At 37.5% G+C, this 15,763-nt stretch overlaps 1 protein-coding gene across 1 annotated transcript in view; it reads right to left on the reverse strand.

Annotated features, from left to right (window-relative positions):
- Positions 1-4,133: 4,133 nt before the first annotated feature.
- LOC139717583 (uncharacterized) overlaps positions 4,134-15,763 on the reverse strand; it is a 29,718-nt gene continuing 18,088 nt past the window's right edge. Inside the window, exons 4-7 of the mRNA XM_071629090.1 lie at positions 7,574-7,768; positions 7,034-7,215; positions 5,511-5,602; positions 4,134-4,408 (exon numbers count right to left, since the gene is read on the reverse strand). Coding sequence (XP_071485191.1) covers positions 4,134-4,408; positions 5,511-5,602; positions 7,034-7,215; positions 7,574-7,768 — 744 coding nt within the window. The remainder of the gene's footprint in view (positions 4,409-5,510; positions 5,603-7,033; positions 7,216-7,573; positions 7,769-15,763) is intronic.

Below are 15,763 nucleotides of genomic sequence, written 5' to 3' on the forward strand. Positions count from 1 at the left end.
GTGATCCCTGAGGTCACTCTAAAACGAGTGAAAATGAACATTTTCACTCAAAATTCACTCCAATCTCACTCTATATTCACTCTTTTTTGAATTCACTCCTTTTAGAGTGAATATTTTCACTCGATTTTTTTAAGAGAGTATATATATATATATATATAGAGAGAGAGAGAGAGAGAGAGGTGTATTATATATATATATATATATATATGGGCAGGTAATTACATACACACAAACATTAAGAAATACACCATAAACACAGTTTGAGAAATAACCGTAATTCTTATGAGTTGTGCAATTAAGTCACCGTTGTATATGTACAATATATGTATATGTATATATATAATATATATATATATATATATATATATATATATAGAGAGAGAGAGAGAGAGAGAGAGAGATATATATATATATATATATATATATATATATATATATATATATGGGCAGGTAATTACATACACACAAACATTAAGAAATACACCATAAACACAGTTTGAGAAATAACCGTAATTCTTATGAGTTGTGCAATTAAGTCACCGTTGTATATGTACAATATATTTAATCTCAATACTATGGTACAAACTGAATAGTGTTAACATTATTCACAATGATTACATTACCACCGCAGCGACAAATTTTGTACTCTTCCACCAGAATTTAAAAAAAAAAAGAAAGCGATGGAAACAGCGCGTAAAATCAACAAAACAGTAAAATACAGCATAAGCTTGGTGCTGGAGCATTATGTGCTAGTTGCTCCACAGCGCAAATTGTTTAATACATTCCGTCCGTAATATTCTGTGTGTATCTATACATATTTCAAGTCGAAAAAAAACCATTTCTGTCAGTGGTGTCATAATGCTATATAGCTATAGAGGTTGTCCTAGTGCTTCATGTCGACATTTCACAAAACGGCGATCTGCATAATATGGCCACCGCCTGTTACAAACATTTCTCGCGGAGAAATATTTTGCTATAAACCGTGCATGATTATCATACTCGTTATGACAGTCGGCTGTCAGTGGTGGCTGAAAGACCGTTTTACAGGAGGGTTACGGTAATCCGGCGAGATCTTGATGAAAGTATATACCGAACAATTTACGAATCGCCTGTCAGCTACCATTATCCTTGGGTAAACAACTCTTCGCAGATCTATGTTATACTCTTCTTCCCTCGAAAACGACAGTGCACGGAGAACTCTGTTTCTTCCAAACTTTATCGCCAATATTAGCTACAGTATCGCTCACACTTTAATAAAGTTACCTTCATTTCGTGGCTAATGGATGAGACTTGCCAAAGAAGATGAGACCGCCTCTGATCTCCACTTCGAATTATGAACATTTGAGGTTTTACCATTCTATATATTAAATAACCTACGTAACAATTGCACCAGAGCCGTGTTTGAAATACTATCTTCAATTTTCTGTCTCTAGACTGTCGAAACATTGCACATAACTCGGTCTTTTTGTGACAGAATACAATTCTTATTACATATTGCATTGCATGAACGTGATAGAACAGACGAAGTTGATTTGTTTGTGCTTATAGCATGAACAAAGGATAATAACAAACCTTTGAAGTGACTCATTGAAATTGCTGTTTAAGTATAGACCACGCAATATACAAGTCATTGATTAAAATGCGGCTAGAATCCATGCAGTAAAAAACAAGAATGTAAAGCAAAAATGTGAAATGCGAGGACTCTCATCGCCAATTTCGTGCTATTCAAGACATCGAACGAAGATAATTTGGAAGGCCTTGTGCCATGTTTCCCTCAAGCAAATGACCAAACGTTGACAAAAATCAATGAATCTTGTGACTAATACAGCTATGAGGGCGAGAAACTGATCTGTAAGTGCTAGTGCCATCGTCAGGAGAAGCGCCTACTAGAAACTGTCATTTCTTGTCCAGAAATGATGCAAAAATGAAATCATTGTTTATACCAACACAATGTGAGTTAGAATAACGAAGGCCTCAAAATGCAATGTGTGCCACATAAAAGCTTTTTTCCCCAGAAATTATGGTCTACTTTAATCAGCAAACTAACAGATAAAGTAAGGGGCGAATTCTAAACACATAAATAGCATATACCCTTTAGCTGAAATTTTAAGATGTATCTTGCTTGTAGTGAATAAACCAATATTTGATTTGATTTGATTTGATTTGATTTTATTGTTCCACATTTCAAAACATCAAACATGATACGATCTTTAATTCATTTAAAATAAAAAAAGATGAAGTGAAAAGGCCTGTTCTTGTTAATGTAGGACACAAAATAAAAACGAACGGTATATATATATATATATATATATATATATATATATATATATATTATTTTGTGTAATGTAATGGCGACAAGACATCTAGGAAACGGCGACAGTCTCACTTAACTGATGCTTTACTCGACTGTGCGCAATGATTTTCCTTCATGAACCACTAAAAACAAAATTATTTGAAACGTTTAAACGTTTGAAAACATAATCAAATACGAATATATTCGTGCAAAGGCTGATAAGTACCAAAAAGATTCTTGTGCGCAGACTTCAGTTTATACATGGTTCTTATTCCAACAAAACCGCTGGCCAACATGCAGCTTTAAACCTCCAAAATGTAATTTGTTTGATACCTGCGACTGTGAAGAAGGTGTGATGGGTTTCTTCAAATTGATGAAATTCAAGTTGTTCTTATTGCAACTGATTGACAAATTGCACTACATCGACGTAAATAAGCACTGAATTGATCAGTGTTTTGTTAGCAGCCATGACAAAAGAATCATGGGCATATACCCGATCACGATTCGAACCTGCGATCTCCTGTTATGATCACCGGACAGGCGTCTTATCTATACAAGACCATCCAGCTCCGCCCGACAGCCAGGGCTGCAGTTGTAATCCTGACAGCATGCAACGGGTACACTGCGTAATTATTCAAATTGATGAAATTCCTGTGTCGAGATGATTCTATTGCAACTGATTGACCAATTGCCCTACATTTGAATAAGCACTGAATTAATCAGAATTTAAAAAAAAAAATCTATTTACGTACCGTCTCTTGGAGACGGTAAAGTCCATGATTTGTATTCTGGCATATAGTTTTATTCTGCCAGATATACAAACACACACATATTGCATTGTAGATTGTATTCATCATTGTGAAGAGAAAAGCCACTCCACTACAGTAAGTAAAGACCCATGGCTATACGCCATCTCATGCTATTGCGTTACCGTGACCCATCTTTTTATAGTCCTATATGGCACAGTGCCGAGAATGGGCGAAATAAGCACAGGAAAGCTCTGGTATACATCTGCGTCTGATGATGGCTGAGCCAGAGGGGCTTTTCATGAGGCGTTATATCCCAAATCTGTCGGACAAGTTTGCTCTCAGCCAATCAGATGCAAGGATTTCAGTAGCTTATAACAGTCTGGCAGAAAAAAAAAAATCTGACAAAATGGTTTATGAAATACCCCAGGCCTCCTGAGACTTTGCACTTGTATGTGCATAAAACCCGTAGGTAGGAAAGCGTTTTATATCAATCCTCCTCTTGACAAGATCCTCATGAGCTTGTATCATGAAAACATCCATGTTGTATTGCGATGGTTACAAAAAGTACACTTTAGCATATTGTAGTGAATACAGGCAAAATGTTACACCTTGTTACTTGTTAGTGGTTGTAGCAACAGTTTCATTGTGCGGTCCTATTGCAGGCCGGTAACAACTGTATTCATCTTTTCTCTACCATGGGATGTGCCGTGATTGCAACCTACATCCCCCTAAAAAATAATGATAACATTCCCTGGCGACAGACTACCTCGTTTCACTTTTAATTTCTAAAAACTTGATTGTTAGGCCCTATGTGTGATTTTCCTTCTGGGCTTGGTAAAGCTCCCCAAGTAGGCATACATGTGGAACAAATTAAGTTAAGCCGTGAAGAAAATTGTTATGTCGTCTTTTTTCTTCGGCACGATAAGTCTATCGCTGTACATGTGTTTTTCAGCAAGCCACATTATTCATTCTTCAGTCCATGTTGATACTATACCAGCAAAAAGCTATTACATTTAAGTCTGACTAATTAAACCACGCTCTCAATCGTTGGTACATGGGATTATGCCCCTTGAATTTAGGATGGTCCCGCGTCAAAAGGAACAAGGCACATGCGTAGCATTCGATCTCGACGTTGAATTTGCACTGAGCAAGATGGCCGGATGTGGAGGCGCCATTTTGTATGACGTCATGAGTCCTGCTGCCTCCGCGACAGCGTTCGAATATTCCTTGGCTCGCATCCGAAGTGCGGCGAGGCTCAGCGATCGTTTCTCGTGCTCGTGAAGGAGTGCCGAGGAGGATTCGAGTGGGCTCCGCATCGAGGGAATGCTGAAACTCCCGTAGCCGCCCGATGTTGGCACTGATTCACCTGATGGGGAATATTATAATCATACCGATGAAGAGTAAATCTTTCACTAATACTCAAATAGAATAACAACATGTAACTAATTCTTGTGATTGGCGAAAGCATCTATTCAGAGTGAAATGTCATTCACAGATTTACACATTCATGAATTCAAAAAGACATAAACTTACCGCAAAAATCGTGTTATCATGAGGTCCAGGGCACTGTCTGTCCCTCACTAAATGTAGACCTACTATAATTAACCGATCTCTCTCAATCTAGTCATCTGTCTTCTTTTAACACGATTCTCTGTACCTGTCTATTGCAGACCATCCACTATTTTCTCTGTCTAAATATGATCTGTTATAATTTTTCATCCTCACTTATAGACCTACTATAATTAACCGATCTCTCTCAATCTAGTCATCTGTCTTCTATTAACATGATTCTCTGATATACCTGCTATTGCAGACCATCCACTATTTTCTCTGTCTAAATATGATCTGTTATAATTTTTCATCTTTTCCTCACTAGATGTAGACCTACTATTATTAACCGATCTCTCTCAATCTAGTCATCTGTCTTCTATTAACATGATTCTCTGTATACCTGCTATTGCAGACCATCCACTGTTTTCTGTGTCTAAATAAGATCTGTTATATAATTTTTAATCTTTTCCCCTCCGAGTTTTGCAGAAGCATGAACGATCTGTCTTCAGCTTATTCTTTTGTTTGCTCCTATATTGTGATAGTCATGTTCTCGTTGTTTTGTTCGAATATATAGGTAAAGAGTAATCACAATTACAGTCATTTTCGAGAGCTTGCAATGGTTATGATATCAATGTTAATACTAAAAACAATAATGATGATAATAGTGATACAATGTAATGATGACAATAGGTGTAATGATGATAATGGCAAAGGTGATGATAATGATATGCAGTAACAATTTTATGACAGATATGATGATGAAGAGGAAGGGATGAATCGCTTGTTTATTATGGTAATATAAATTATAACCATGATATCCCTCAGGGAGACTAACAAACCCCCGACAGCGACAGATTATGGAGAAAGTTAATGCTTGCATGGATCATGACTAAGATGGACTGGCGAAGTAGGCCTACCTTTTCTTGCTGATGCGAACGACATAAGCTGTGAGGCGTAGGATGGGGAGACGAGAGGTGGAAATCGAGCCGGCGCGGCAGGACTTCTCATACTGGATGATAACAAACATACAATAATATTGAATGCATTAATTTGAAGCCCTATCTTTGGTGCGACAGGAAAAAGAAACCATAAAGCGTAACAGATTATCTGCCATGACAGTGAAAGGAATACATCCTGAGTTTTTATGTAGGGGGCCGACCGGTAAGACAAGATGTATCTACTGATCGAGTATATGTTTCACCAGCTCATGTATTGCTTAGCACAACGGTCACTTCCGGTAATCGGCAGAATATATGAATATCATTCTGCGTAATATTATACACTCAAAGAGAGTGTGCACAATTTTGGATGTGCATGTGCTTCTTTCACTGTTCTGTCTCTTCCTAAAACAATAAATCTTGTCCCTTGATGAGAAATTGACTACTCAGTATTCTATTCGCATTATTAGGGTTGATCGCATCACATTAAATGATTCAGGAAAGATATAGGAAAGATTATAATCAGAACTGTGGGTATTTCTTTTTTTTTCAGAATCTATCAGTAATAGAATACCGAAGTGATGATGTCACGATCGTTTGTTATAAGCTTTGGTTGGAATCAGATGATAGCATGGTTAGCAACAATAATGTTCACAGATATTCGGGCGAGGTGAGATTGTTTAAAAATTCAGTTTCCACGGCGACAAATGGCTATAACATTACACGTTACGTTATGCCGTCATAAAGGTAGAATATAGTGCGAAGTGTGCTGTACCTGAAGTCTCGAGAAACTCTCAGATAAAAGCAACCACCATCGACGCTGATGAAATATTGTACCGGAAATCCCATCATGCATTATTAATTCTATTAGCGTTTCCTCCCAAAAGTGGCTAGTAGAAATATTGCGAAGGTACAAAAACGGGCCATTTTTATGTACATAAAGTATAATTTGCCGTCTTGGTATTCTTTTGATAATCAAAATCGCATATTTCTTTAAAGGGACTTGTCGTTCAGTCAGGAAGTTAGCAGTCATGGCAGGAAGTGTGGCAACCGGTGGCCGATTGGCAATGTGTATTCATAATACAAAAAGCATGAGTGTAGATGCTAACTTTTTCCTATCAAAGTCGACAGAAATGTGACCATTATGACATTGGACTGCTGTTTCACAATATTATCATGACTCTGATCGCGTAATAACGTTCTACAGTTATAACTATGACCGTGTAAATCATCTTTCCTAGCCCCAAGTTTTCTGGGGATATAACTTCAAACTTATGCTCACACACAAACATAATACACAGATTCCAATTAACCAATCAGTAAAATTTAATTTCATTTCATTTCATTTTCCATATCCAAATAATACAATATTATTGCAAAATATGAAGTCTGACGAACAGGAGTGTGAGGTTTGGCAAACACTCTCTTAAAATGCAGATAAAAATGCACACCAAAAGGTATAAGAGAAAAGTGCAAAATGCCCTTACAATCAGCATTCTCACCTCTCAAACGGCTGAGATGCCAGCAATAGACGTGCGCCAGTCGGATGGTAAAAAGGGTTTATCATAGTAGCGGCAGCAGTGTGACTAAATGCAGCGGGAGGCAGCAATCGGCCAGTAGCGGGCGCTCCTTCTAGACTGTGTCTGGGAGAATCCTCGTCACTATGTGATTCTGGTTTGACCATCTGATATTGTATCAAATTTTGAAAATAAAAAGTCAAAAGTGAGTGTAGCTGCTCTGGCATTTCAATTCACCAAATACCAGACTGTTGCAAAGCCGATTATTCTTTGTTTACGATATAGCTAGGCATTTAAATCGTAAAACAATGTTCTATCAAGGTACCTCATTCCAGTTATTCTGTTGTAAGTTGCTTGAAATTCTAATTGTCTCTGCTAATTGCGATGAAACAAACAATACTCATTCGCAAAAGTACAAAAACTACGTTGACTCAATTATTGCTGTGACGTCATATAAATTATTAACCATGGTATTTTGCATAGGAAGGGAAAGGGAAGCTGCGTAGTAAATGTGGTGGTACTTACAATGATGGTTTTGTCCCTATCTTCAGGAGATGAACCTGGACTCGCGCTGAGCTCCTCGCGTGATTTTCCCACAGCGCCCTCGTTCGACGAGAGACGATCCTCATTCTCGGCGCCAGACGTTAGGGAAGTGGCGCCACGCTCTTGCTTTGTTCTCTCTGCTTTCCTCCACTTGGCCCGTCTGTTCTGAAACCAAACCTGTGCATACGTACAAAAGGATCATAGCAATGTAAATCGACGTTCATGGTAATGGTATAGATGAGCTTGTGCCTTTGCGTGATGCCTTATCTTTAAACGGCGTTTGATTCTTTTGTTAAAAATCAAAACATGAACTAAGGTCTTTGCAAATGAAATATTACATACCTCAGAATCTCGGACATTTTTTCTATATTTCAATCCTGCTTTAATTGAGTCATTATTCAAGTCAAGTGCACTCAACTATTAGTTTTTGTTTTGTGGTGTGTGTTCTTTGTTTTCTCGGGAACAAACATGTACTGTATAATTGACATGTACGAAAATATATAATATGTATATAGACGGCTAAGTTATTTGAATATATCTGTATATAACCTTTACATTTATAACTTTAAGTGCTTTTAATCGTTGTTTTTGTATGTAGCTGATAATATCGGCTGCAGAGCATTGTTTTCCATCCTTTTTGTGTGTTTATTTTTTCTTTCACGGAGCATAAATTCGTGTTTTCCTCATACCCTTACTATGTAATATCAAGCGAAAAGAAAAAAGAGAGAAAAAGATGCATAGCGCGTTTTCAGCGACTATGTCAGTTGAGTCCCGGTAGACCGTTGACTACGGGCTTGTCTCTATCTCCTCCCCCGGCCGCGTCTGATGGGGAGATGTGCAGCGCGAACACAGATGACTTGGAAGGTTGCGGCCTATAGGTGATACAACACGACCTGCCTGCCGCCCCACAGCGTTCATGAGATAATCGCTTTATGACTAATATTCGATTTTTCATACTCATCATCACCGACTCTTGATGGTCCTTGAGAGAATTTCTCGAGTCTGCACACACTTTCATTTTGCCATACTTGAAGGAAAGAAAGGCCGCAAAGATGACATCACCCTTTAACATTGCATCTTTCTAACCATATCAATCAGTGCACTATCTTGCCTTATAGCATTTCCCTTAAAACGTAATTTGAATTTGACAACAGCCCTGAAGTATTACTATTATTTTGTTGCTGTTGTTGTTCTTGTTCTTTGCATTTCAAAATTAACTCAAAGGATGTGAGCACAAAACGGGTTATTTGAAAGTTTAACCTTTCATTGTCTTTGAAACATCGATGGAACACAAACTCCAAGATTTAACGACTATTTGGATGTGCCTGACTGAAGAATGGTAACATTCATTTACTCGGTGGCAATATAGTATAATGGAAAAGAGACGTATGCTTAGATTGAATAGGGAGAAAAGGAAGAATACACGCAAGTTTGATAAAAATAAAAAAGAAATACCCGGTAGATAAATTAATTTACCCCCTGACTCCTGTTTCTTCGCATTTGAATGATATAGCTTAATCTTAGGGGAAAAGCACTAAAGGTTGCTTTGAGCAAGACAGAACAAGTTTTGCTCTGGTACCCAATTAGTATTCATCAAGAATGATTTGGAGCGGGAAATTCATGAGTTGGAGAGAAAACACATCTTAGCTAGAGCCGTGACAAGAGGAATAAGCGAGATGAACAGTGAAGCTAAGCTCCTGCCGCAATCCTGAGGGACTCGCTGGCCAGGCGCAACACCTTAGCTCTCGGCTGGGGTGCCCCGTGTACCGGATGCTCGCTCTCGCCGCAGAATAATGAAAGTCAGAACGTAAGTCGTTTTCATACGCGTTCATCGGAAAGAAACACAAATCCGGATAAGTCATGAATACTGCCCGTGGGCATCCACCGTGAAATGCATCACCGCTTCGATGTGATTGTCCCTCTTGGTGTTGCTTTTCGCGTTAATCGGACGATAGTTGTCTCTGCCCCCCCCCCCCCCCACACACACACACACTAACACCATCACCACCATCATCACCATCAATGCGAGCACACACACACACACACACACACACACACACACACACACACAAACGTTCTTTTTATAATATACCTCCTTCCATGATTCTCCTTGCCATAAAATACATCCATTACCTAGCGCCAAGTTGATATGCTTTACTCCTTGATTTTTTTCCTTCAATTCTTTAATTTAAATCTGTCGGGTAGGGACTGATTTAGCTTTATCGCCTTTAACTATTTCAGTTCCATCTTAGTTTCTGGTGCTTTCCGCAGTATAGGCACACATCCATTGTATCAGAAAAGGAGTTCCTTAGACAACATTACAAGAAATAGTCGTGACCACTATGTAATCATTTTTATCGGTCCTTATAGGTAAGGACTAGTATATCCCCTAGTCTATCTCTTGTCTTACCCCGATAAACAAAACAATCCAGTCATTGTCGGCCTACTTATTCCATTCGAGCATAACAAATTACTAGCACATGATATAATATAATATAATATAATATAATATAATATAATATAATATAATATAATATAATGTAATGTAATGTAATATAATATGATATAATGTAATAATAATAATAATGATAACATTATATATATATATATATATATATATATATATATATATATATATATATGTATATATTATGAAATCACGTTAGTTAAACTTTTACTGCTAATGGGTGCAGCCATGTTGTTATGTATACCAGTGAGTCACCTTATCTATTACTTCTGTACAGCCCTGACGAAGGTCTAAAGAAATGACCGAAAGCTTGGCAATAAACCACGTTAAACATCAAACGAAACTCATAACATGATGTCAATTGATAGCCATTACTCTAGCACATAAAATGCAAAACGTTATTGGCTACACAATCTCAGCGTTCTTTCGTAACCTCTGAAAGGTAAATAGTCATTCATTTCTGGAATTGTTCCGTGATTTTAGCTATTCCAATACTCGTCTTTGAAACCGAGGCAATGTAATTATGTTTAATATTTGAATGCATTTGTCCATACATCAGAATTGTGTTTCGTTGATGCATTTAGGCGTTCTGCTTGTATGCTAGCGATTAGCAATTTTTTTTTTTCTTTAAACAAGTTTTTAATTGAAATTAGATTGAGCGCATGTAATCAGGTGCCATTGGATAAGTTTCCGAACAGAATGTTCCTGGAAAACGGATAATTTAATGATTATGAATATATTTTTTTCCTCTACAGAGGTACTTTATTCATTCTTTTCCAAAAACTATACATCGAGCGAAATTTTAAACAATTGTATGGGCAAAAAAAAAAAGTTGAGTGCATTTTTTTTCAACAAAATAGACATAGAAAATGGATGCGATGGATACCTGTATCTACGTGTTGACGAGTATCAGATAATCTAAAATCCTTACGAGATTTATACGTGATATATATTCTTCACTTTCGGGCATATGCATTCCTTGAAAATGCTCGATTAGATATCAAGACGTCTACACAAGATGGCATTGAAGGAGATAGTCGTCTCGGATTCTGCCGTGCACCAAATAAAGATGATCATCAAAAGTTTGAATTGACAGCTTGCTTTAATTCTCAGGGCATGATATAATTTTGACAACCCGATTCGAAATTGCGGTTCTTGTTATCGTACAAAATATTCAGATGAGCCTGAATACGATACGATGAAAATCATCTCTCGTTTGACACACATTTCCGACAAAATTAGGGCAATTTTGATCGAACTGTGATTCTATCAGGCTCTCCGAAATCATGCCCTCCCCCAACTCTGCCAAACAAAATTCTTAAGCTTTTTTTTCAAATTGAATTACGACAAAAGAGGGAAAGGAGATGGGTAAGATGTGGATTTATCAATCCGTTTCATTAGCCTGCTGTCAATTTGACAAAACTCACCGAAGTTCTCCGAACGGGAGACGATATTGAGATCTTGATCTTACCGTTTGCAACCCTTGATATTTTCTACTCTGATTCGGCATAAAAATACGTACACAGGCTTCTGGACTTGGCAAGGTTATAATTATTAGGGCTTAACCGACTGACTCGCATGACAATTGCACGAAGAGAACGATTCTTTGATACTATTTTGATGTAAAAGGCTATTTATAAAATCTTTAACCCAACGATCCTGACACTTCAATTAAAAAAGTTTCGATCTATTTCCGAAATTTTAATAACTACCGCTCCTCTTCTCCGATGTCTCAAGGAAGTCCAAGCATCTTATTTACTTGTCTTGATTTGCTTGTTATAGCTTTGTTCTTCATGACTGACAGCATCTTATAGATACAACTATGTTATCACCAATTCATTACTGTTAATCTGCCAACATAAAGTCACCCGACGACAGAAGATGTGTGTATATGGCAAATACATTGCTTTTGATTACATACCAGTGTCGAACGTAGGTTTGTCAACACAATAGATTCTGTTGTCATCGTTTCTGTTGGTAACAGAATCACTCGTGATCAAATCACATTGTAACGTCATCAATGATCTCATCATTAGGTATATTGCCCACGTTGAAAATAATAATACCAAGCAAGTTGTTTCCATGAAACGTGTCTCCTTTTTTAAACAATAGGCTACACGGTACACTGCGGTTCCCGAACCCTCTGCGTGCCGCATCAATTACCTGTCCATAGGTTTGTGTGTGTGAAATTCGTGCACATGTGACTCACTGGCACTGAAGGGGCTTACTATTCCAGTCTTATATACTTCTGCACGTACATTTCAGTTACTGTCAAACTACAAATGGAGATCTCAATTTCTCAAATGTCAATGAATTGTTCATCTTCAGACAACTCAATATATATATTTTTATCAGTTTCCGTTTTTCAAATCAACCATATATGATCTCCACAAGTTCTATTCCCATCTCTGCAGTTTTGACTGCTCGTCTAAATTTGCTAAACATTTTGTGCATAATATGCACAAAATATTATTATGATATAGATTTCAAATATCAAGCATTTTCTATCACTTTGATGGAGCTCGTTTCCTACTTCATTTGCGAAACATAAAGCAATACTTCATGGGAATGATATCTTATGTACAGTATCACTGGTCTTGGCTCAAGACTGCGTTAAGGTGGAAAGGAACCGAAATAAGCTTTTACCATCTCAGCAATCACGATGACTGGCTGAATGAATATGCTAAGGTGATAAGAACTTAGACGGAGGAATACACAGGTTACCAACCTGAGAAGAGGTTGTCTTTTAAGGTTGGTTTTTGTTTTTTGTTTTGTGGGGGGTTTTTTGTGTGTGTTTTGTTTTTTACACCAATTGATTTCCTTTTAGTGGTCTTTAGGATTCGATAGCGTTCAATACAAAATGATTATTTTTAACAATCCATGAAAACATGCACACTTTTCCACAGATAACGATGGATGGAAAAACGCGAACGCGTTACTTTGGTGACTTTGACAATGGTAGTGGCACATTTAAAGTGAAAAGGCAAACATAGATTGTATATATGTGTCTCTTAAAAAAAGGAGCGAGTTGGCTTTTTTTTTTCAGGTAAAACGCTCACAAACCGCGTGGAAATATCGGAGAGAAAAATAACTTGCGTCCCATATCAAACAGCCACACTGTCACGTCAGCCGACACGTGTGTGCGCCACCTTGCATCCACATCTCCTGATGGCAGTGGCGGAATCAAATTTTCTCCGGGCAGCAGACCACCTTACAAAATGTGTCAAATTTGCCTACGAGAATGAAAAATTTAACCCGCTTCCATGACAAATTAGGTGGCTGTGATAATTTGAGCTGACATTTAGCGGATTGAGCCGGAACTTTCTGGCCCACATGTACGCGGTCTGGTTCGGATTTTGTTTTTGTTCTTAACTGACAGAACAAATCGTTTTGCCCTCCCGTGGCAGTGGATGGACACTCGGCGACTTCTTCAACGATTCTCGTTGCGTGTCGACAAGCGGTTGGCGTGAGGTCAGACCATGTCACGTGACAGGTCTTATTTATGGCAGTGCACTGATTTAAAAGGAGGTCGTTTATAGTCTGTATGGTAAGGTTTAAGAAGCAAAATAGGGTCTTTGAACAAAATATGAAGATCGGCATCATTGCAATCTTTCTCCATATATTGGTCATTTTATTTGCTATCTTTTATCCTTCTCATCTGCGTCATAAATTATAATTTATTTACTCATTTCTGAGAAGCTTTCAGTAAACATGTAATGTGGTTTAGCGCTACGAGTTATGATTATCTCACCATTTTAACATATTGTAGGTCATATCAACTAGCAATGAGGAAAAGAGCATCTTGAATGCGTACTTATGTTTCGTATGTAGCTGATCTAGCTATGTGAACAATGCTAAAGCTGTGTAGCATTAGCCACTAGCTGCACTGTTTTCGACACTTGGGTGTTTACATCCTTAGGTTTTGTGAACTTAAGGTATTGTTTGGGCTGACGCCAAACTTTGCTTGAAGACAGAATGTCATTATCATTTTGACGCGCACCCAGTACTTGAACCGCTACCCGTGACATTACGGAGACCAGTGAACTATTTGTTTCAGCACATGTCATAATGACCATTCGACGCCACCTTATACTCTGCCCTGCCTACTTTCATCCCGCGTTTTTCACTGGTCTAGCTGATCACAGCTGCGCTCGCTCTAATAGAATAATTACATTTACTTGCCCCTAACCTGATAACGTGTCCAAGTCAATTGAATTAGACCCTCCTAGGGCAAGAGAAAATATACATTCATCGTCGCCTGCAATGGTAAAACCCTTCAAAAATATAACAGAGCAAGGAGACGCCCGTCAACTTCAAAGAGAAGAGAAGGTCTTTGATAGTGTAAATATTATCAAGATGCTACATATCAAAATATTATTTGCACATCCTCACAAAATGCTTAGTGTACATTCCTTTGTTTGTTTGGGTATAAATGCTTCAATATATAGCCATTGATTAAACATAGTTCATTTAAATCATAAAACTTGTTTCTATCGTATAGTTATGATAATAATAATTAGTGGCGGTCTTGCCAGGGGTTGGCCCTTCAGGGTTGGCACTGATTTCCAACCAGAGGACTCTCTCCTCTCTCTCTCTCTCTTTCCCATGTTATATGCATGCTTGTGTGTGAGCGTGCACACACACACACACACACACACATAAATATATATATATATATATATATATATATATATATATATATATATATATATATATATGTATATATATATGTGTGTGTGTGTGTGTAAGTGCGTGTGTGTGTGTGTATCATATATATAACATGTATGTATTTGCTTACGTCAGGGCATGCGAATACCTATTTAAGTGACGCAATATGCGAAAAGAATGAATTTCTTAGATAGAATATAGATTAAGTGTACTGTAATGATATGGTCCATTGGAAATATTGCTGGAAAACTTGATTTGAAATTGAAATGAAGCACCTGGATAGAACATTCTTCATTTTGGCTCGTTTAATGAAAGGGAACGAAGAGCCAGATTTGGCGTGGTTTTGTTATGTTTAGCGATATATTCACAAACCATTGAATAATCCGTGAGAGTGTAACAACATTTACATTTATAATGGAACCCCTGAGACCAATCGTAAAGTAATCAAATTTGCATCGCACATGCAGAAAGGGGGCTCTTGCTACAGTCGCCACTTTGCATCGAGATATGGGCAATCTTGTTTGTTGATTCTCGTGTATTTAAATTTCTTAAAGGGACGGAATTATGAGATGGGGAAACACGGAATGATCAAAACCAACCATTATGTGTATAATGATTCGATTTGAAGACACTGTAACATCTCGTAGCCACAAGGAAGCAACATTGCGCGAAATTATATTTGACAGTCACGGTTTGTTGCTGATTACCATAAATTTATTGTACACTACTTGGATTTGGTCAATCATGATTTCAGAGAGAAAGAGAGAGTAGATAGAAAGATAAACTTATAGAGAGAGAGAGTAGATCGAAAGATATACTTATAGAGAGAGTAAAGATATACAAATACAAAGAGAAAGAGTGATAGAAAGATAATACTCTTACATAGAGAAAGAGTATATAGATAGAAAGATATACTTATATATACATATTATATAATGCGCCTTTTGGAAGCAAGCTCTTCATATATATATATATATATATATATATATATATATAGAGAGAGAGAGAGAGAGAGAGAGAGAGAGAGAGAGGAGAGA

The sequence above is a fragment of the Diadema antillarum genome, unplaced genomic scaffold (genome assembly GCF_040938485.1).
Source record: "Diadema antillarum isolate AM-2024a unplaced genomic scaffold, OU_Dant_1.0 scf00000077, whole genome shotgun sequence".
NCBI classification, from domain to species: Eukaryota; Metazoa; Echinodermata; class Echinoidea; order Diadematoida; family Diadematidae; genus Diadema; species Diadema antillarum.